At 38.0% G+C, this 20,897-nt stretch overlaps 1 protein-coding gene across 1 annotated transcript in view; it reads right to left on the bottom strand.

The window, feature by feature from the left end:
* Positions 1-20,897, bottom strand: part of Dnah12 (dynein axonemal heavy chain 12) — a 180,611-nt gene that overhangs the window by 15,586 nt on the left and 144,128 nt on the right. Inside the window, exons 57-65 of the mRNA XM_051176738.1 lie at positions 19,655-19,847; positions 16,592-16,764; positions 14,841-14,981; positions 11,542-11,700; positions 7,083-7,227; positions 3,807-3,957; positions 3,234-3,487; positions 2,542-2,682; positions 930-1,067 (exon numbers count right to left, since the gene is read on the bottom strand). Coding sequence (XP_051032695.1) covers positions 930-1,067; positions 2,542-2,682; positions 3,234-3,487; positions 3,807-3,957; positions 7,083-7,227; positions 11,542-11,700; positions 14,841-14,981; positions 16,592-16,764; positions 19,655-19,847 — 1,495 coding nt within the window. The remainder of the gene's footprint in view (positions 1-929; positions 1,068-2,541; positions 2,683-3,233; positions 3,488-3,806; positions 3,958-7,082; positions 7,228-11,541; positions 11,701-14,840; positions 14,982-16,591; positions 16,765-19,654; positions 19,848-20,897) is intronic.

The following is a 20,897-nucleotide window of genomic DNA, read 5'->3' as shown; positions in this document are numbered from 1 at the left end:
GCTGAGCCTTTTCTGAGACTCCCATGTTTTCAGGAGGAAGATAATTGTCAAGACATTTGAGGGGGAAATTGAGAAAGAGCAAAGGTTATCCTTTGAGGGAGTGAATCATGTGCTTCTCTTTGCGGGAGGACACATGTATGTTTAACTGGATTCCCCCTCCCAAACTGGAGGAAAGCCCTAGAGAACTTCATGTTAAATTTGTAGCATGTGCAAGGAATGGAGCTAATGGTCTCCCTGTGGTTTAACCACTTAGTTTCTGCTTTGGCCTTTTGGAGAGAGTACGGTGCCTGCCATTACAAGCAGATAAGAATGGTTTAAAGACATATCTCATTTCATGTCCCCACCACTATATATGAAAGATGGATTTATCTGATGTCCGTGGATTTTAATGCTGGTTCTGGGAAGGTTTAGGTCATGAGACTGCCATCTGGGGCCTGGCAGATGGCTAGTTCTCAGTTGCTTACAGGTTGTATGGCAAATATTTTAAGGAAAATATTCTCCATATCTATTAGTAGTTTCAAAAACAATGTCAAATCAAAGTCTTTCAACATATATTACAATTTGTGGAATTCATCAACTATAAGGATTTTCAAAATGAAAGACTTATTTCAGTCAAGGTTTCTGATTTTTTAAAAATATTTGGTAAGATACTAATACTCTATTCTTTTTTATTTAATATTATTTTTCTTATTTTAATAATAATTTGTTCTTAACTCTTTTTTCTCCTTCAGTGCTGGGGCCCAAACTTTGGCCTTGTATACACTAGGCAAGTGCTTACTACAGAGCTTCATCTCCAGTCAAGTATCAAGAATTTCTATACAAATTATCTGTTATCTTTATTATAAAGTCTGACATAAATACCATTAAATGTGGCCTAGGGACTGTGAAACAGGGCTCTTTCATAAATGCTTGCTCTATTCTCATTTTACCTGTAGTTGCCGGATACTGATGCGTAAGTCTGACTCATTAAATCCATATGGAATATTCCAACCCAGAGGACCGAATTTCTTTCTCTCTTGAACAAGGGCATGAAAAAAGCAAACTCCAAAAAGCAACTTCTCCCATGCCTTTAATGCAAAGATTGTACAAGAGAAAATTCCATCATTAAAATTAGCAAAATAGATGATCTTTAATTAAAAGAGTCTATGATCAGATGTTACTACAGACTTCTATTTTAAAAAGGCATGTATCTACAGACATACTTTCTATAAAAAACATTCATCTTATGCTTAATTCAAATATCCAAAGCTAAGCAAGCTATAGTAATATTAAATGTTACTCAAATACAAATTACTACTATTTTATAAGACTGTTGGTTAATGATAGCTATCTCTAATCCCAGCACTCAGTATTATCTTGTAGATTATTGGACATGTCTTGAGACTGTATGTGCCAAAGAATGACTAATGAAGAGAATATGGATAAACTTCAATATATAGTTCCTAACTTTATTACTTTTCATTTGGCGAGCACTAGGGAAAGCATTTTTAGTTGATCTCTCCATGACATCTTAAGTGTCTAACATGGATGTCATGTATGCCTCCTGTATCAGTGCTCTGGCAGATGCTCACCCATCCCTGTAGGTCTCCCACAGTAGATTTCAAGTATACTGATGACATGTATTTTAAGTTAGAACACCCCAAACTGTGATGCAGTGATATAATTTGTTTCCCTCCCTCCTTCCCTTCCTATTTGTTTCGAAGTAGAATATTGCTCTGTTACCCAGGGTGGCCTCCTAGGCTCAAGCAATCTTCCTGTTCAAGAGTCTGGAGTGGCTAGGACTAAGTTATGGTTCATGGTTTCTTTATTAGTAAGATGCAAACTAGGCATGGCAGTCCAAGCCTATAGCCCCAGCAGCTCAAGTGGGAGGATAGCTTGACCCTAAGAGTCTGAGGTTACTCTGGGAAATGTAACAAAATCAATCTCAAGACTGAAGCAGAATGACAAAAGCAAACAAAGACAAACCAATCCAGAAATGTAAGCATACTGTGCCTTAATGAATAGACTCTATTCTTGAAATATACAGAAGTCAAAATATATGTTCATTTATGAGATAATGGTATAGTGAAACAGTCAGGGAAAGAAGAACCTTTTGACAATGAGAACAATTATTTGGTATATAAATATAGTTTTTTCCTCTAGATATTCAGATAATGAGTCCATGCTAGGATCCCTCCTTCCTTCCCATGGATAGTTGATCTATCCATAATATCTTCCAGTGTATAATGTGGATGTCACATAGGCTTCCTGTACCAGTGCTCAACACATACATTTCTTGAAAGAATGGTTAAATTATATAATCTGAAACATGCTCAGGTTTTAGTTTATTGACTAAACTATACTCAAAAGTATTTATTTCAATGTCTACCATGTCATAAGCAGAATATAAACCATTGGGAATAAAATTATGAATCAGATAGAAACAATTTTTGTTATGTTAGAAATTATGCCCAGTCCAGAAAACATACTAAATGAAAACCTTAAATTAATATATTAATTACTATAAGAACACACTGAAGAGTGTCAGAAGCTGGACATTACCAGTTCTTTGCCCTGGCATCCCTTGAAAAACTCAACATCAGAAATTGGATCAGAGAGATATGATTGAAGGAGATTTAGCCGAAGACCCGTGGGAGGTTCATTAGTCATTTTTACTCCATTCTGTAGAATAGTTACCGGGAACTAAGACAAAACAAAGTATTATGAAAGATAACACTATTGAGTCCTAAAATACAAACACAAATGGATTAGAAAATGATTATATAATAGGGGTTGTCCTTCTGTATATATGTTTCTCTTATTGGCTGATGAATAAAACACTGTTGGCCAATAAGACAGGAAGATAGGTGGGACTAGGACGAGGAGAATTCTGAGATAAGTAGGCAGAGAGGGGCCACCAGAATGGTTGCCTTGTAGGTCACCAAAGTAGTAACAGGTCTGGACCCTTCTATGTTAAGATAAGACCATGTGCAAATACATAGATTAATAGGAATGGGTTAATAATTACAGAGCTAGCCAATAAGAAGCCTTAGCCGCTGGCCAACAATTTTATAGTTAATATAGCATCTGTGTGTTTATTTGGTGCTTAAGTGATAGGACCTAGCCAGGACAAAGAAAACTCCACAACAATTATAGAAGAAGAACATTTTAAAAATCTCTAAGGTTGAGAGTATAAAACTTAATTAAGAAATACAGCTAAATAAATGTACCAGACTCTATCATATGACACATACTTTTGGAGATGGATAGCTTGTGAGCCAAAGCCTAAAAGTTGGATTGCAGACTTCAGGTGAAAATTCTTCACATATTTTTTCCAATGTGGGCATCCAGGAAACAGCAAGGTGACAGTTTTGTAGACAAACCCAAGTTCCTTCTTCTATTGCAGCTGTAATCATTTTTGCTGCAACTGGTCCTTGTCCTTGTCCCAGTGAAATAGCTTGAAACTTATTTCCAGACATAGATTTATCATTTGCAAACTTTAGCAGGCCTATGAGGGGCAGAAATCAATGACACCACTTGTACTCTATTCTTGCTTACATTTCCTTTGCACACGTGGTTTGCACATGTGGTTTGTACATGTGGGTCCTGGTTATTTTTCCCTAAGCACCAGATTTGTTAACAGATTTATAATCACATGACAAATGCATATTGAACAAAAGGTTTTAATTACAAGTTAAACGCTTACAATATATGCTGGACACACATGCATTTATACACACACAAAACATTCTGAAAATAAATTGTGTGTGTGTGTGTGTGTGTGTGTGTGTGTGTGTGTGTGTGTGTGTTACAGTATATATACTTACTGGCCATAGGATCTGCTCCTGGAGACAGCACAAAAATTAAGGGAATGGTGCAATTTGAATCCAAGTAACTCTTTGTCAAATCAAATGGTGGAGGTTCTACAAATTTTTTCCCTAGCTTGTCAGTTACATAATTTGTTATAGCTGGGGTTATCTGGGAATAGAGAAAATACAGTCTTTTGAGAAAGTTTTGCTGCATACCACAGATTTCCTGGAAAGCAAACAAAAAAAAATAGAACATAATTTCCAAAAGGCATACAACGCATCATAGAAAATCATTAATTTCCTTAATATGTAAACAGTAATCTGTAAACTGATAGGACAAGAAAAACATTCCAAAGGAAAATGGACAAAGGAGATCATCTATAAAAACAGAAAAGAAAATACAAGTAAGTCTTAAACATAAAGAAACATGTCTCTGGACTAGAGAGATGGCTCAGCAGTTATGTGTTTGCTTCTCCTCCAGAGGGCCTGAGTTCTGTTTCCAACATCTACATCTATCAGCTCCCACCATCTGAAACCCCAGCTCCTGGGGAGCCTATATTCTCTTCTGGCCTCTATGGGCACACACACACACACACACACGTAACACATACATACATACATACATACATACATACATACATACATACATAACACACTAAAAGATCCTTAAAAAAATAAGATCTTTTCATTTAGTATGGCAGAAACTATAAACTATCTGTGACCTTTGCCTCGTTTAGGTAATAAAACCCCATGTATTTCTTAGCATTTCTTGTAGTTATCACATGTGACTTTTAGGTAGAAAGACACAAGGATAAATTATTGTTTATTTTATTATATGTATGTGGTGATATACTGTTTATGATCTAACAAAGTCACTGGAGATCAGAATGCAAAGCCAGCCACACTAGTTAGCTATAGAAGCTAAACAATGGTGCCACACAACTTAAACCCCAGGACTTATGAGACAGAGGCAGATGTAGCTCTCTGAATTCAAGGCCATCCTGGCCTACACAAGAATGAGTCAGTATAAAAGAGAATTAGAATTCACACCTTTAATCCCAGCACTAGAGTATATAAGGAGCTCAGTGTAGTCTCAGAGGGCAGTGTAGGATTCTGAGGCTTGGTAGAGAGCAATGGAGTCTGGAGATGCAATCTGAGTTTCGATGGATCGCCCCTTCTATTTTAGCAGTGATAGAGGTGAGAATTCTCTTCTGGCTGGTTGCTTTGCTTTTCTGATCTTCAGCTGGAATGCCAGAATCTGTCTCTGGGTTTTTATTAATCTTGCTACACATGTATTTATTTTTGTGTATGTGTTGTATAGGTTAGAGGATAACTTGGAACTGGCTCTCTCCTTCCACTTTGTGAGTTCTAGAAGTCAAACTCAGAGCATTGGATTTTTCAGCAAATGCCTTTATGTACTGAACCCTCTCAGTACACAAATGGAAATTATTTATGTTATTTCCAGATATATGTTATAAGGAAATTTCCTTCAATACCTTATTTCCTTCTTCAACAGATGTAGTGTTTGTTCATGAAGAAGTTCCACTCTTGCCAACTAAGGCTTTTCCAGATGAGCAAAAGGACCTGTTTCTAGGTGATCACCAAAGCAAAGCTAACCCAACAGGGTAACCCTGAGCAGGAGAGCAGTCTGATACCTGCTGGGTATTTTGAACAAAATTGTCTCAAAATGAGAATAATCAGGGCTGGAGAGACAGCTCAGTGGTTAAGAGCACCTTTTGTCAGGCAGATGACCTGGGCTTAGTTCCCAGGACCCACATGGTGGGTCACAACTGCTTGTAACACCAGTTCCAAGGGTCCTTGGGCCCTCTTCTGACTTCATAGGCACTAGGTATCACATGCTATACATACATGCATGCAGGCAAAACACCTATAAAATAAATAAATCTTGGAAGGAGGGGAGGGAGGGAGGGAAGGAGGGAGGGAGGGAAGAAAGGAGGAAGTAAATATATTAAGCTGCCTTGCCATTTGTCTTTGGACTGTTGAAAGTGAAATTAATTTCTTAGCAGATGTATTTGTGTCTTTATTAGTGTGTGTTTTTATACTCTTATATTTATTGTAAGAAAAATATAAATTATAACCATACTTAGAACTAATATTTTGTCTCTCAGGCTGCCACATAAACAAACAAAAGATATCTTTGAAGGCTATGATACTCATATATTTGGTCAAATTGTAGCCTACACTTTGTCGCTGCAGCTAATATTTAAATCAGTAGACTAAGTAGAGTTTATTTCCTTCTACAAAGCAATGTGGGTAGGTCTCATACAGGACAGTCAGGCAGGCAGGACAGATGTCTTCTCAAACTGCCATTGGATCTGAACAGTACTACCAGTGTGTCTTTGGGTCTCAGGTCTTCCAGGCTCCCTGCTCACTTTCCAGCTTCACCATCTCATGACCCACTTCATTAAATCAGTCTGGAAAGCCCCAAATGGCACGTTTTAATTCAGTTTAGTTCAACCCACTTTGTAGAAACTGACTGACCATATAGTATCTGCCCATACAGTGCTTTAAGTCTTGAAGATACACTGCAAAACAAGACATGTGGTCTCAACATCAAGTGTTTCCTAGCCTGGCTAACAAATTAACAAGTATTGCGTGTTCTTGGGGAGTGAGTTCAATGGTGTGTATGCTAAGTTCAGCCTTCAAAGCATGGATGGCAAAGCAATAACCCCGCAAGAGATGGGACTAAATCCACTGCCACCAGAGAGCCAGTCTGTGAAGCACAGATAGGTGACCCCAGATGCAAAGCAAGAATTTTATTAAACCATCTCAGCAAGGTCTTTCATTCTTCATGGAGAAATTACTATTAGTTTGCTATAGCTTTTTAGTCTCATAAACTTATAATACAATTTTTAAACTTTTTAACATTTAGCTTATATAGATATTGCACAGCATCCAAAAGCATTTCCCTGTCTGGCCTAGTTTGTAAATGCTTTTATCTACATTTAAATTTTAAAACGTTTATATTTTTATAGGATTTTTGAAGCAAGGTCTCACTCTGTAGCCCAGACTAGCCTAGAAATCATAGTGGTTCTCCTGCTGCATTTCCAGAAGGCTTTTTTCCCCCTTATTCTTCCCACACTGGCTAAAACTCTAAGTAAATCCATTTCCTTTAGGTTATTGCTGTCTCTAGGTTTTCAATACCAGTCAAAGAGCAAATCTGAGATTCTGGTCACACAGTGTTTGCTGTTTCAATCATGCACCACAATGCTGTTGTTTAAAACTGGCACTTTATAAACTGCAGTTTATCTGAATCTCAACTTAGTCTTTTACCTTATCAGGCCTTAAACACCGAAGAATTATTATTTTCTGCAGTTCATTCAGCGTCTTATCCATTGGTTCTGGAAATTTCACATTGTGCGGCTCTTTGCTGTTATAGATTTCCTGCCACTCCGTTGTGTGGTCACAAAAATGCTCCCTAGTAGAAAAATAATTATTTTTTTCATTGAGAAATATTTTAAGAGATGATTGAGTGTGGGAAGATATAAGACAGTAAGGGGACTGTTATTGTTTTTCTCATCTACCTTTTGCCTCTGGGCTTTTATCTTTCTCCATTCTCTATACCTGTCTTTACTTCTTACTCAATGGCTTGCTATGTGACTGGGTGGCTGGCCCCTTGTTCCTTTGCTCATTCCTTGACCTCTCCTCCCACATTTCTATTTATTCTCTCTGTCTGCCATCCCCGCCTATTCTTTATTTCTCCTGCCTTGCTATTGGCCATTCAGCTCTTTATTAGACCAATCATGTATTTTAGACAAAGTAACACAGATTCACAGAGTTAAACAAATACAGCATAAAGAATACAACACATCTTTGCATTATTAAATATTCCACAGTATAAATGAATGTAACACATATTAAAAAATAATATTCTACAACAAGGGAGCATGTTAAAATCACTAGAATATAGGAGTTGTTCTTTTTGTTTGTTTTGTTTATTGAGACAGGGTTTCTTGCATATCCTTGGCTGTCCTGGAACTCACTCTGTAGACCAGACTGGCCTTGAATTTACAGAGATCCACCTGCTTTTGCTTCCTGAGTGCTGGAATTCAGGGGAGGCAGGAATGCATTCTATCTAGGAACAGATAGACAAACACTTCTGGCAGAGTAGAAGATACCAGAGAAGAAGCTAGAACCCTTGATTCAGACAATGCAGTTCTAATGAGAGCTATAACATGGTTCTCCTACAGCCTGAAGGACTCTGGTCTTGGTGATGACAGATTCAGTTGACTTCATCCAGCTTTGAGTTCTTCCCTGACAGATGTACCATGGTACTATTTCAATCCTGAATAGAAATGCCACTTCTTCTTATTCCCTGGACATAAAAATTGTAGCATCTTCATAAGGAAGGGCATCATGTAGAAAGAAATGGAGAGTGATATGCAGAAAATAAAATAACTGGTTTTTTTTCAGTGTCATCAATGACTGCCATTTAGCCCATAGCTCTGAGTAAAAAGTGTTCAAGTCAGAGCCCAGATCCCTCTACTCTGGCAATTTAACCTCACACTGGTAGATACTAACTGTAACTAGCTTTTCACAAAGAAAAGACTCCAAGGATATCATCACCAATGTGAGTGACCTAAGATCAGCTCTTAAGGAACACAAATACTGAGGCCAGTGGGACTGTTTTTATAGTTAGAAAGACAGCTGAAGTAGAAAGGTCCAGGGATACCATCTCAGTCTCTAGAGAATGATTTAAAGCCACAGTGTGGAGGCATTACATGCACCAGTGTTGTCTTTCTAACATTTTCAATCACATATTTCTGGATTCTACTTTATTATCATTCCTAATACCTTGAACAGAAGATGAAGATGGCTTTTTTTTAAATGACATTTTTTTTTCTTTTTCATGTCAGATGGTTAATGTGCCCACATTGTAAGCAGTCTTTAACATGTCCTTGGTGAGATGATGCCAAGGTGGTTGTTGGAAACTGTTTCCTGTCTCCATCTTGGTTCTTGTCCCACACTTCTGTAAGAATGGAACAGGCAAATAGCAAAGGACACTGATGGTGACATACTTTACTGCAAACTCAGGATTAAAAACCTGAAAACAAAGGTCCATGTGGATATATGCCCAAGAATGTTATTGCTTGGTTTTGAGGTAGATTAATTCCCAATTTTCTGAGAAACCACCATATTGATTGCCAAAGTGGCTGTACAGATTTGCACTCCCACCAGCAATGGAGGAGTGTTCCCCTTACTTCACATCCTCTCCAACATAAAAACTGTCAACAGAGTTTTTGATCTTGGCCCTTCTGACTAGTGTAAGAAGGTATCTCAGAGTCATTTTGATTTGCATTTCCCTGATAACTAAGGATGTTGAACAATTCCTTAAATGTCTTTCAGTCATTTGAGATTCTACTGTTGAGAACTCTGATTAGATCTGTACCCCATTTTAAAATTAGATTATTTGACACTTTGATGTCTAGTTTCTTGAGTTCTATATGTATTTTGAAGATCAGTACTCTGTCAGATGGTGAAGATATTTTCTCATTCTGCAGGCTTGCGTTTTGTCTTATTGATTATGTCCTTTGCCTTACAGAAGCTTCTCAGTTTCAGGAGGTCCCTTATTAATTGTTGCTTTCAGTGTCTTTGCTACTGGTGTTTTATTTAGGAAGTATTATCCTGTGCCAATGTGTTCAAGGCTACTTCCCACTTTATCTTCTATCAGGTTCAGTGTAACTGGATTTATGTTGAGGTCTTTGATCCACTTGGACTTGAATTTTATGCATGGTGATAGATATGGTTCTATTTTCATTCTTCTACATGGTGACATCCAGTTATGACGGTACCACTTGTTGAATGCTCTTTTACATTATACAATTTTGGCTTCTTTGTCAAAACTCAGGTGTTCATAGGTATGTAGGTTGATGTCAGGGTCTTCAACTGGATCCCATTGATCCATATGTTTGTTTTTATGCTGGTACCATGCTGTTTTTACTACTATAGCTCTGTAGTATATATGTACTATAGACCTTGTAGTCAGGGATGGTGATGCCTCAGGAAGTTCCTTTATTGTACAGGATTTATTTTAGCTATCCTGGGTTTTTTTATTTTTCTATATGAAGCTTCATATTGCTCTTTTAAGATCTGTAAAGAATTGTGTTGGGATTTTTATAGGGATTGCATTGAATATATAGATTGTTTTTGGTTAAGATTGCCATTTTTGCTATCCATGGGAGATCTTTCCATTTTCTGATATCTCCTACAATTTCTTTCTTTAAAGACTTGAGTTCTTGTCACACATGTCTTTTACTTGTTTGGTTAGTGTTACCCCAAAATATTTTATATTTTTGTGGCTATTGTAAAAGGTGTTGTTTCTCTCATTTCCATGGCAACTCTTATAAAGGCAAACAGTTAATTAAGGTGATGGTTTACATTTCAGAGGTTCAGTTCATTATCATCATGATGGGGAGCATGGCAGCATTTAGGCCAACATGGTACTGGCTATATCTTGATCAGAAGGCAAGAGGAAGTGGTCTGGGCACTGGGTGGTATCTTGAGCATAGCAAACTTCAAAGCCTGCCTCCACAGTGACACACTTCCTCCAGTAAGGCTACGCCCACTCTAACAAAGCCACACCTCCTAATAATGCCATCTGTCTACCCTGCCTCAACTCCTTCAAGGCTGAAGGTGCAGAGCCAAGTCATAGTTCTAAACCTGCAGTCACCACCAGTGCTAGGAAAAACAAAATCTTGGGATATGGCAATTATCCATGAGGACCAGGCAGCTCTGAAACAAATGTGATCATTTATATCTCAAAACACTTGTAAAGATTTCTTTGGGTCACTTTGCAGGACCAGAGCGATGATCAAGAAGACACCTGTACTGCTGATAAGAACAGGAGGCAGAAACCGGTCAGGAAGTTTCCAGTGCTTGGCCAGCACTGGAACTACCTCTGGTTCTGTTCTGCCCAGATGCTAGACATGACAGAAAAAGCAGGTGGGCTTTGATTACTGCTTTGGTTTCTTATCTTTTTCTCTTAAATGAACATTCTTGCATGGAAACTGAATGTGAGGATGCTACTGAAATTGAGAAGCATCTGGACATCCATGGATGTCCTGACTGGGCTAATCTCCCCAAACCTCACCCCAGTTTCTGCTATACATCTGTCCTAGGCTAGACAGTAGCAACCTGTTCCCAGGGATCTGCTCCTGCTATCCAGAAGCTGTCTTCTTTATAGTAAGTTTTATATTAATTTATATATTAAAACTTCTAGACCTCACCTTTTTGTGGTTTAGGAATTTCAATTTTCAAGTTTATAAGAATCTGGAGCCATGTTCTCAGTGGAAGTTGTGTGTATCTGTGAGCTTATAAATCCTAACTCTTGGGTTAAAGCCCACCTGAGGCCAAGATCCTCTGTCATCCTCAGAGATCTCTCTTTTTGACCTTATGGAACTCACTTTCTCAGTATCACTACAACTGATTAATTACACTTAATTCTTGCTTTAAGTCTTCCTCTAAATACAGGCTTGGGGGAGGGGTCATGACTGTTAGGCTTCTTTTCCCATTGTGGTCATTGTTACTTGTTTCTTTCATTGGTATACTGGGATAGATGACAGAGCTACAGGAGACCATGGTTTTGCCCTAATACTTCCTTACGTTTATGTCAAGTGTTATGTGAAGAGCCTGTCTTTCTACTAACCAAAAAACTAGAAAGAATCATGTAAAAATTTAGATTACAAATTTAGTATTACCATTCAACATGAAGGCACCTAATGTATACAATTACCTGAGTCCTTGGAAGACAGGAAGTTCACTTGCTCTACAAATCTCCTCCCAACTTTTATCCTGTAGCCACTCTGGAGCAGGATTTTTTTCACCACTCTTAAGACTTACTCCTCCAGTCAAAAGAAACATCAATTCCTGGTATTCAATCTCTTTCTTGGCCCTGTTTTCCCAAACAATAGCTGTTGTAAACTGTTGATGTTAAAATGGGATGCTGTCAAATTCTGTGTCAGAGCCTGCATGAAGTCGCTCAGACTGTACTTAGCTTCACAACTAATGAAAAGGCAATGGACAGTGCAGAACATAACCACTAAGTGGTTTTTTATGGTTGCCTCAGCTCTCTTTGCAGTGACAATGCCCAGATGCAGAGCAGAGGTGGTAAAAACCAAAGCCTAGCAGTATTGTTCAGACAGGAGGCAGAGTTAAGGAGGGCTTGACAGTGTTAGCATGCTCATGGTTGTAGGAGTTCTGCTATTTAGAGGGACCTCTGCTCAAGTAAAGATGAATCTTTACCTGTGCTATAGAAAAGAGTGTCGGGGTGAAGCAAAGTTAACACATTTACAAAGCAGAGATAAGGAAGGATAAAATGGCATAAAAAATTAGGGGGACTGGGATGGGGAAAGGAGTCTGCTGGAAGCCTGTTGAAAAGGAGTCTGGGAATCCTACAAATAAGACTGCTTAGTTTTTGAGTACAGTAGAAACATCTTAACTTCCTCTGTGACCTAGGATTTTACCATATCAGTTGTAATCCCATATAAGGCACACTAGGAACTATGTTCTCATTTACTGAAAACAAAACCCATTTGAGATGCAGCTTCAGAACTTATCTGACTACTGGAAAGGTATATAATTGCAACTCTCCTGGGAAGGCCATACCCACAGTTGTGTGTGTCTTATTGCTTTCCTTAGTGTCCCACTTTCTATTAACTCCTGGGTTGAAAATCCATGTTAAAGCCATCTTTTAGCAAACTCCAACTCTGCTTCATATCTGCTCATCCTGAAATTACTTCCTGCAGTGAAGTCAAGGATCAATGATCCAGCTTTATCTCAGAGGTCCTTGAAAACTCCGGCTGCTGTTGGAAGGGTAGGGCAACAGCTCTTCCCCACAACTACTGGCAGAAATAAGGGATTGTGCAGGCCTTAATTTAGGTGGGGCACTTTTACTTAACAAAAAAAAAAAAAACAAAAAAAAACAACAGCACACACTCTATACATGACACATATCTAAAGAAAGAGGTACTTAGGTATCTACAATAGATACAATATTTCTGTAGGCTTTTGTTGTTGTTGTTTTGTTTTTGCAGAGAGGTTTTCTCTGTATAGCTTTGGAGCCTGTCCTGGAACTCACTCTGAAGACCAGGTTGGCCTCGAACTCACAGAGATACACCTGCCTCTGCCTCCTGTGTGCTAGGATTGGCACAATATTTCTGTGTTTTGAGGTGACATTGTTAAAAGGATATAATTCCTGACAAGGATTAAAGATTAAGTAATGTAAAAAAAAAAAAAAACAAGCTAACTTGTTTTTATCTTTTAAATCTCTCTCTCTCTCTCTCTCTCTCTCTCTCTCTGTGTGTGTGTGTCTCTGTGTGTGTGTGTGTGTGTGCTCACATACATTCATACATGTGAGTATGGGCACATTTGCCATAACTCATGTGTAGAGGTCTGAGGATAACCTGGGGTGTTGGTCTTTGCTGTCCAACTTGTTTGAGACAAGGTCTGTTTGTTTGCTGTTTCACATGCCGGGCTAACTGGCCCATGAGCTTCTAGGGTCTCTGCTTCCCATCTCACTGTAGGCACTTTGGGGTTATAGATGCATGATACTATGCCAGTTCTCTGTGGTTACTAGACTAGAGGTTCAAATTTAGGTCCCACACTTGCATAGCAAGTGCCTTACTCACTGAACCATCTCCCCAGTTACATTTATTTTTCTTATGTTAAATCAATTTCTTTCATAAATGAAATTTTAAGGTGGTTTTATGATCTAACTGTGCTCAAGGATAAGAAAGGGAGTGCCAATAAATTCAAGTTAAATTCAAGGGCACACACATCCTGGTCTCAAGTAAACACAGTCTTGTTTTTTCTTTACATCCTTGTTTAAGATGGCTTTAGAAAAATGAGCATTGTACAAAGGCTGGCTTTAATGAGCCAGAGCTACATAGATAAAAGGTAAAATCTGACATCTATTTTAGATTATGCACACAGAACTGTTACCTCTGGCTTAGATCTGAATGTAAAAGGAAAATAACTATAAAGATAATTATGAATATCTTTATAATAGTGGCTGAGGGCAAAGTGTTTTCACTAATCAGAGACCATAAACCAGACAATGTTAGCATTAAGAATTTGTGTTATTTCAGAGAATGAAAAGGCATCCTAGATAGTGAGGATAGTGAGTGACAATCACATACTGTTGGTGGGTTTGGATCCAGATTATATGAAGAACTCATATAAGTTAGTTAGAAAACAACAAAAACCCAATAGAAAAAAAAAAAGAGAAAGTAATAACAGATTTCAAAAACCCCTACAGAGGGTGTATCTCTCTCTCTCTCTCTCTCTCTCTCTCTCTCTCTCTCTCTCTCTCTCTCTCTCTGTGTGTGTGTGTGTGTAGAGCCTGACACCATCTATCATCACAGAGAAGTTTACATCACAAAGGAATGATGCTTATCACATACTAAAATATATTTTTGAAATGACAATAGATGACACATACCTATAATCCAGCACTTGAGGGACTGAGGCAGGAAGATTGTGAGTTCAAGGCCATCACCCTGGCCACTGAGGACCTGATGCAAAGAGAACAATACAGAATTTGGTGCAGACGTAGAACACTAAGGATACAAACTGGGGCATCTGGCAAACAGTTTTCACATTTCTTTCTAGATGTTTTCCAAATGTAAGTGTGTGCACTAGAACACTAAGATCTTCACATAGCAGTGCTTGTAGTATCGTTATTTAGATGATGTCAAGAGAAAAGGAGGAAGACAGAGTGCCCACTTTTGTATACTCTTTATATAAAAGCAGTCTGGAGAAGAGAATAGTAGTCACCTTTGGATAGAGTACAGGGTGAAGCACAGACCAGATTCAGGGATGATGTGACCATTCCTTTTCCAACATTACCTTTGTAAGTTGATTGAACTTTGTGTTATATTTTGTGAACATTTATGTAATATATAAATGTTAGTGAGGGAAATAATGAATTAAACCAAGTAAGGCATTATACTATTCTCCAAGAAACCATTTTGTAGATTATATTCCAAGGCAACTTTTTGAAGTAAGTAAAATAAGAAAATACAAGTGACTCACAGAAGAAGATTAGCACATAATAAAAAGGAGAACAATAACTTGTCCTTCTCAAACAGTGATCGGCATATGTTGCAATACAAGTTGTATGTGAAGTGGTCATTTAAATATCTCAGGCGCTTTTCCAAAATTTTGGATCTGTTACTAAAATGTTAAAAAAAGAAAAATATGTTATTAAACAAAATTGGTAAAAGTGAGTGATCTGGGTTAACCTATAAAATGTTTTAAATTCATTAAAGTACTCACCACTAGAGACATTTGCAATCACTCATATACAAATGTAAAACTTTTCAAACCCAGGTAATTGCTAACAGTTCTAATTCCTCCATCTCATAACTAAAACATGTAAACCACATTTATGTCAGTTCTTTATCTTGACCTTTCTCCATCACAAGCACTGTGTAAATCCACATTCTAAGTCACAAATGGGGAATTTGGGGGAATTATCCAGAAGACATTGTTCTACCAAGAGCTCATGCAGAAATTTCTTAGAGTACACAAGTGGGCTCAAGTCATGTTTTTATATTACTTAATAAGTACAGAAGTTACTAAATATAAGACATTTTTCTCAACACTTTGAAAACATCTCACTAACTTCTCAAAACAACCAGAGGAGACAAATATAACTATTATTCCTTTAGAAAGCATAACTTACTTTTCTATAGTCCTGTAGCTGGTATGAGGTAAAATTGAGATGGGATGACTCTAAAACATGTATGTATGTATGTATACGTATATGTACACACACACACACACACACATATATATATATATACATACATACATACATACATACACACATATATACACATTGTGACAGTTAATCTTTGTTGTCAGCCTGAAGAATTTAGGACTATGATGTAACCTCTGGGAATGTCTGTGAGGGATTTTTTATATTGACTAATTGAAATGGGTGGCACCATCCCATGGGCTAGAGAAGGAAGTGAACTGAGCACCAGTGTGACTAGCCACCTCACACCCTTCGACCAGACTATCTTGATGGACCTTCAAAATGTGAGCTAAAATTAACCCTTTCATTATTAAGTTCCTTTTTCCAGGTATTTTGTCCTAGCAACAAGGAAAGCAACTAATACATTTCTTAATTAATTAAAGTGAAAATATCTAGCAAATAAAAAGAAACATGGTACAGCCTTTTAGATGCCCCAAAGCTGGAGAAGGAGACATAAGATTTGTCAGCAAAAAGAATTCTTGAAGCTGGGTGGTGGTGGTGCACGTCTTTAACTCTAGCACTTGGGAGGCAGAGGTAGGCTGAGTTTGAGGCCAGCCTGGTCTACAGATTGAGTTCCAAGACAGGCAGGTATGAACAGAGAAACACTGTCCTGAAAAAAACAAAACCAAGGAGAAAAAAAAAAATGGAAAAAAGAGAGAAAACCTTGAGCATCACTGAAATACTTAAAAGACAGAAAGAGGAGCCAGCTGTGGGGCCACACGCTTTAGTCTCAGCCCTCAGGGAACTGAGACAGAGTGATTGCCTCAAGTTTGAGGCCAGCCCCAAGCCAATAGCAAGTACTAGGTCAGCCATGGCTACACAGTGAGACCATCCTTACATGTGTAGATCTTGGGTACATGGAATGACTTTTCAAAAGAAAGACTTTAGTTGTCTCACTTCCTCTTAATGCTCTACAATGAAAATACTACAAAAGTAAATAGAAACAATTAGATTTTTTTTTAAATGGAAAGGATGGTGAAAAATCCAACCTAGGGAGAATGGATAAAACTAGAAATCTGCTTACCTGTCATGAATAGAGTTGATATAAAGGTTCACAAACCATATGAGAGAGTATTGGTACATGGGGTCAATGTTAGCCAGGTCTGCAATGGTAAAGAATAACACTGATGAATGCTTAGCAATGGGCCTGTAGCCTTCTCGGGACTCTGCTATTTTGAGTTCTGTTTTTTCTGCAACCTGGTAGAAGAGAAAAATCAACATGAATGAATAGGTAGCGTCTTAATCATATACTTTTCATATAATGAATTTTATATGTATTTGAACAGCCCTTGTCTCACTAACAAATCATATGAACTTAATTTAAGTACATTCCTCAAGAGAGGAGTTTCCAGCTCAAAGGGAAGAAGTGCAGAGGGAGGAAGAAGGAGGTGAGAGGTAGGAGAGAAGAAAGGAAAAAGGAGGACATTCACACTATAGATTAACAGTGTGATGCCACTGACCACTACTCTCTGATCTGAAGATCACGAGCCCTCAATCTCTGCATGAGTCTAACATGTGTCTGCTAGTTATCTAACCCCTTGAATGGACAACAGTGTGAACATATCCATGTTGAAGATATCACCATATGTCCTATAGCCCAGCACAAATCATGACTTAATGGTTTTATCGAAACTGAGAATACTTTTCTCAACTAGTCTCTCACTCATGTAACATCTTTGTAGTTGATAATATCCTAAATATATATATTCAACCCTGGAAGAAGAAAAAAAACTTCCCTAAGGTAGTAGCTCTTCACTTGACAGCCTAGTCTGGTAGCTTGATATTCATTCTATGGGGAAAATGCTTAGAACACTGCCCCAACCCACGTTCCCTGTTTTGCTATGGTTTCCTATGCACCTATGCTGAATGGGTATGTGTGTGCAGCCTTGAAGCACTTCAGAACATCAGTCAGGTGGTGCTTGTCATAAGTGCTAGCAGATAATGGGGGAATTTTCTCTGTGTTGTTTTCTACATGTTAGATGAATGTATATAGAAATGAGGACAGAAGTTTTGCAGATGAAACTGACCTTTTGATAGTGCAGAGAAGCACAGAACCCAGAACCACACAGCCCCAGTGAGGGAGGAGACAGCATGAGAATGCAGTTCATCTTTTAGCCCTTGACACACTTCTTTTCATAGGAAAATAAAATATTCTAGTGTAGATTTCTTAAATTTTAGCTAGCCCGAATGGCTATAGTCTTTGTGAAGTTCCCCCCATTTGATAAAATATAATCACAAATGACTTGAAAGTTCTGAGCCTCAGTCTTAACAAGTTAACAGCAATTGAGAATTAACAGTATCTTATGTAACAAAGCATCCAACCATCATGACTCATTTTCCATCTTTTCTCCACCCCCTTTCTATCTGCAGTGCCACCCTTGGGCAGGTGGTCCCATGTTGCTTAAGAAATCAAGCTATGGAGGATAAACCACTGTGTTCCTGTTTTTCAGTCCTGCCTCCAGATTCCTGCCTTGAGTTCCTGTCTTGGTTAACCCTGACTATGGACTGGAACCTGTGAACCAAATTAACATCTCCTTCCCATGTTGGTTTTAGGCAGTGTTTCATCACAGCAATTTGGATATCTCTCCTCTCTAATACTCAGTTTACTGAGAGCCCAATGAGTTCTTCAGAGTTTCCTCTGCTCTGATGAACAAGAACTTGGAAGACAGACACCAAAGGGCATCTCAGACATGGTCCCAGATGTGGGCTGCTATGGACAATGTCTCTAAGACACCATCTTCTTTGATTCTTCAAAAACGTAAGGTAAGGGACCCAACACCTGACAGAAAGAATACTTATTGACACATTAATATAAAACCAGACTTCTTGAACATTTTTCTTCACAGTGGTACTGCATTGGAAGGGAACAGAGGGGGAAGATGCTGAGTAATGCCACCTCTGTTGGCTATAAGAATATAAAGTGGCAGGGGCTAGAGAGGATGCATGAGCACTGGCTGCTCATGCAAAGGACCTGAGCTCACTCACTTTCCAGGACCCAGATAGCTGCTCAAAACCATCTAACTCCAGTTCCAGGGGATCTGACACTCCCTTCTAGCCTTGGCTCAAAAGGCACAGGCAGCATGCAGTGCACAGACATACATGCAAAAAAACCACTCATATATCTATAAAAACAAAAACAAATCTTTAAAAAAATTTAAAAGCTTTAAAATACATAAAAAAAGAATAACAAATGTTTCAAAAGGGGCAGGTCCTGAATTAAGATGGTTCAATGGTAAGAGCACTTTCCTGACAACCTGAGTTCCTTGCCAGACCACATGTAAAAAGTCAGATGAGGTGGTAGCCTGGGAACTTCCATGGGAAAATGGCAGGCAGAGACAGGAGATCAGCTGAAAGTCTGTGACAGTGCAGTAGCAGAAGCAACAAGAAAGGCTTGTCTTCAGATCTAGAAAGCTGGCCTCTGACTTGCACCCACATATGCACCACTGGCCCTAACACTTGTATGTCCCACCTCATAAACAAACATAACTTTGGGGGAAGAGAGATGTGCTATAAAAATAGCACCTGCTATTTCATGAATTTGGAATACACTATTGGCTATAGACCGCCTGTCTTCTTCCCCCATATGCCACTTATGTCTCCTTTCCTCTCTTTCTCTCCTCTCCTTCCCTGCTTTCCTCCCTCTCCTTCGCCCTCCCTTCCCCCTTCTCCTCTCTCCAGTAAACACATGGATGTCAAGCTGATGTTAAACATCCCTTCTTGGTTCTAAGAACCATATATTGCTCAGCCATTTGGGACTTATCCCCATACACCTCAAATTCCAACCACTACCTGGAGTAAGACAACTTTCAAAGTTCAATTTTTATATGAAGAGTCAATGATAACTAAACAAACATGATATACTGCACACATAGCTAATAACTTTATTTCTTCTCTGTATAGCTAATGTATGGATTGAACTAGGTTGAGAGAAATTCAACAGTAAGATATTATCTTCTGAGTTTAAAATTAGTTCCTAACGTTTTCATATTTTGTCAGTTTTTCTTTTCTTGAAAGCCCACTACAGCATTTCCTCAGAAACAAATCAGAATGTTAGAATCCAAACATTTCTATGAGTCGTTATTTTCACCTGTTGTTTCTTCGTTATCTCATTAGACATCATTTTGGCAGAGTCTAAGACTTTTATTGCACTTTCATCTTCCAAAATGTTTCCTTCTGAAGATGACAATGTTTCTAAAATCCTTGTCTCTATGTCTTTTAGCTGCTTCTTATTAGCTGCAGACTGAAGAATAAGAACATTGCGTTCCTCCTCTAATTCTGGTCTACGAAACACAGAAACATTGCCATAAATTTGTAGTAATTAATCTAATCTATATCTAAATGTCATGTATAAAATTTTGTGAATATTTGAATTACTTTAGAGATGTAACAAAGATGAAACCAATTTTCTGATGGTAAGGTAAAATATTTGCATGCTGTGGAAGTTAGGTTTAATGGTTAATGTGATACAATCTAGAATTGCTTGGGGAGGGAGTTTCATTGAGGGAGTATCTGTATTAGGTTTGGCCACCACTTCATGGGCTGGACCCAAACTATGAGAAGGAGAGAAGGAGCTGAGTGCGGGCATGCATGTACCTATTGCTCTCTTCTTCTCATAGCAGATGTCATGCGACCAGTTCATTCACTGTCCTGCTGCTGTGACTTCCCTGCTAAGAAGGACTAAGCTGGAACTGTGGGTTAAAATAAACACTTTCTCCCTCAAGTTCCTTCTTTGTAAGTGTATTTGATCACAGCAATAGGAAGTGAAAATGCTCCTCGAAATATTGAATTGAGAAGTTTAAACAAAGAAGACAATCATAGGAAGAAGGACTGGTCCTCCTAGCTTTTTAAGTGAAAGGCGAAATTGGTATTAAGCATTAATGAGCAAAAATAGGATCAAACGTCAAAGTAACATCATCTGGTATAGTGTATGTTATGACATAGGTCTTGTTTGTATTTTAGTTTTGGAAGTAACAAAGCTACTTTTATATACTTTTAATTTTATTTCATTCAACAGACCATTTAATAATATCATAATAAGCTTCAACTAGGATCAATTATTTTCTTCCAGAGCAGTTCTTTCTTGTACCCTTTCTGGGTATTGTTATATTTTTTCTCTTTTGAAAATAGTGTATGTTAGTAATGGAAAAATACAAAATATCAATAAAACCATAAAAATTGCCTATGTTCTTATATACTTTGTAGTATTCAGGTATATTCTGTTTTAATCTTTTCCTTTCTTTTTCATTTTGAACACAGATTCATTCATCAATTTTTAAAAATAGAAAATTACTTATGTATTACATATGTAGCTTTATATCCTGTTTTCATAC

The sequence above is a fragment of the Phodopus roborovskii genome, unplaced genomic scaffold, assembly GCF_943737965.1.
Source record: "Phodopus roborovskii unplaced genomic scaffold, PHOROB, whole genome shotgun sequence".
Taxonomy (NCBI): Eukaryota; Metazoa; Chordata; class Mammalia; order Rodentia; family Cricetidae; genus Phodopus; species Phodopus roborovskii.
This window is presented reverse-complemented; position numbering and strand designations above follow the sequence as displayed.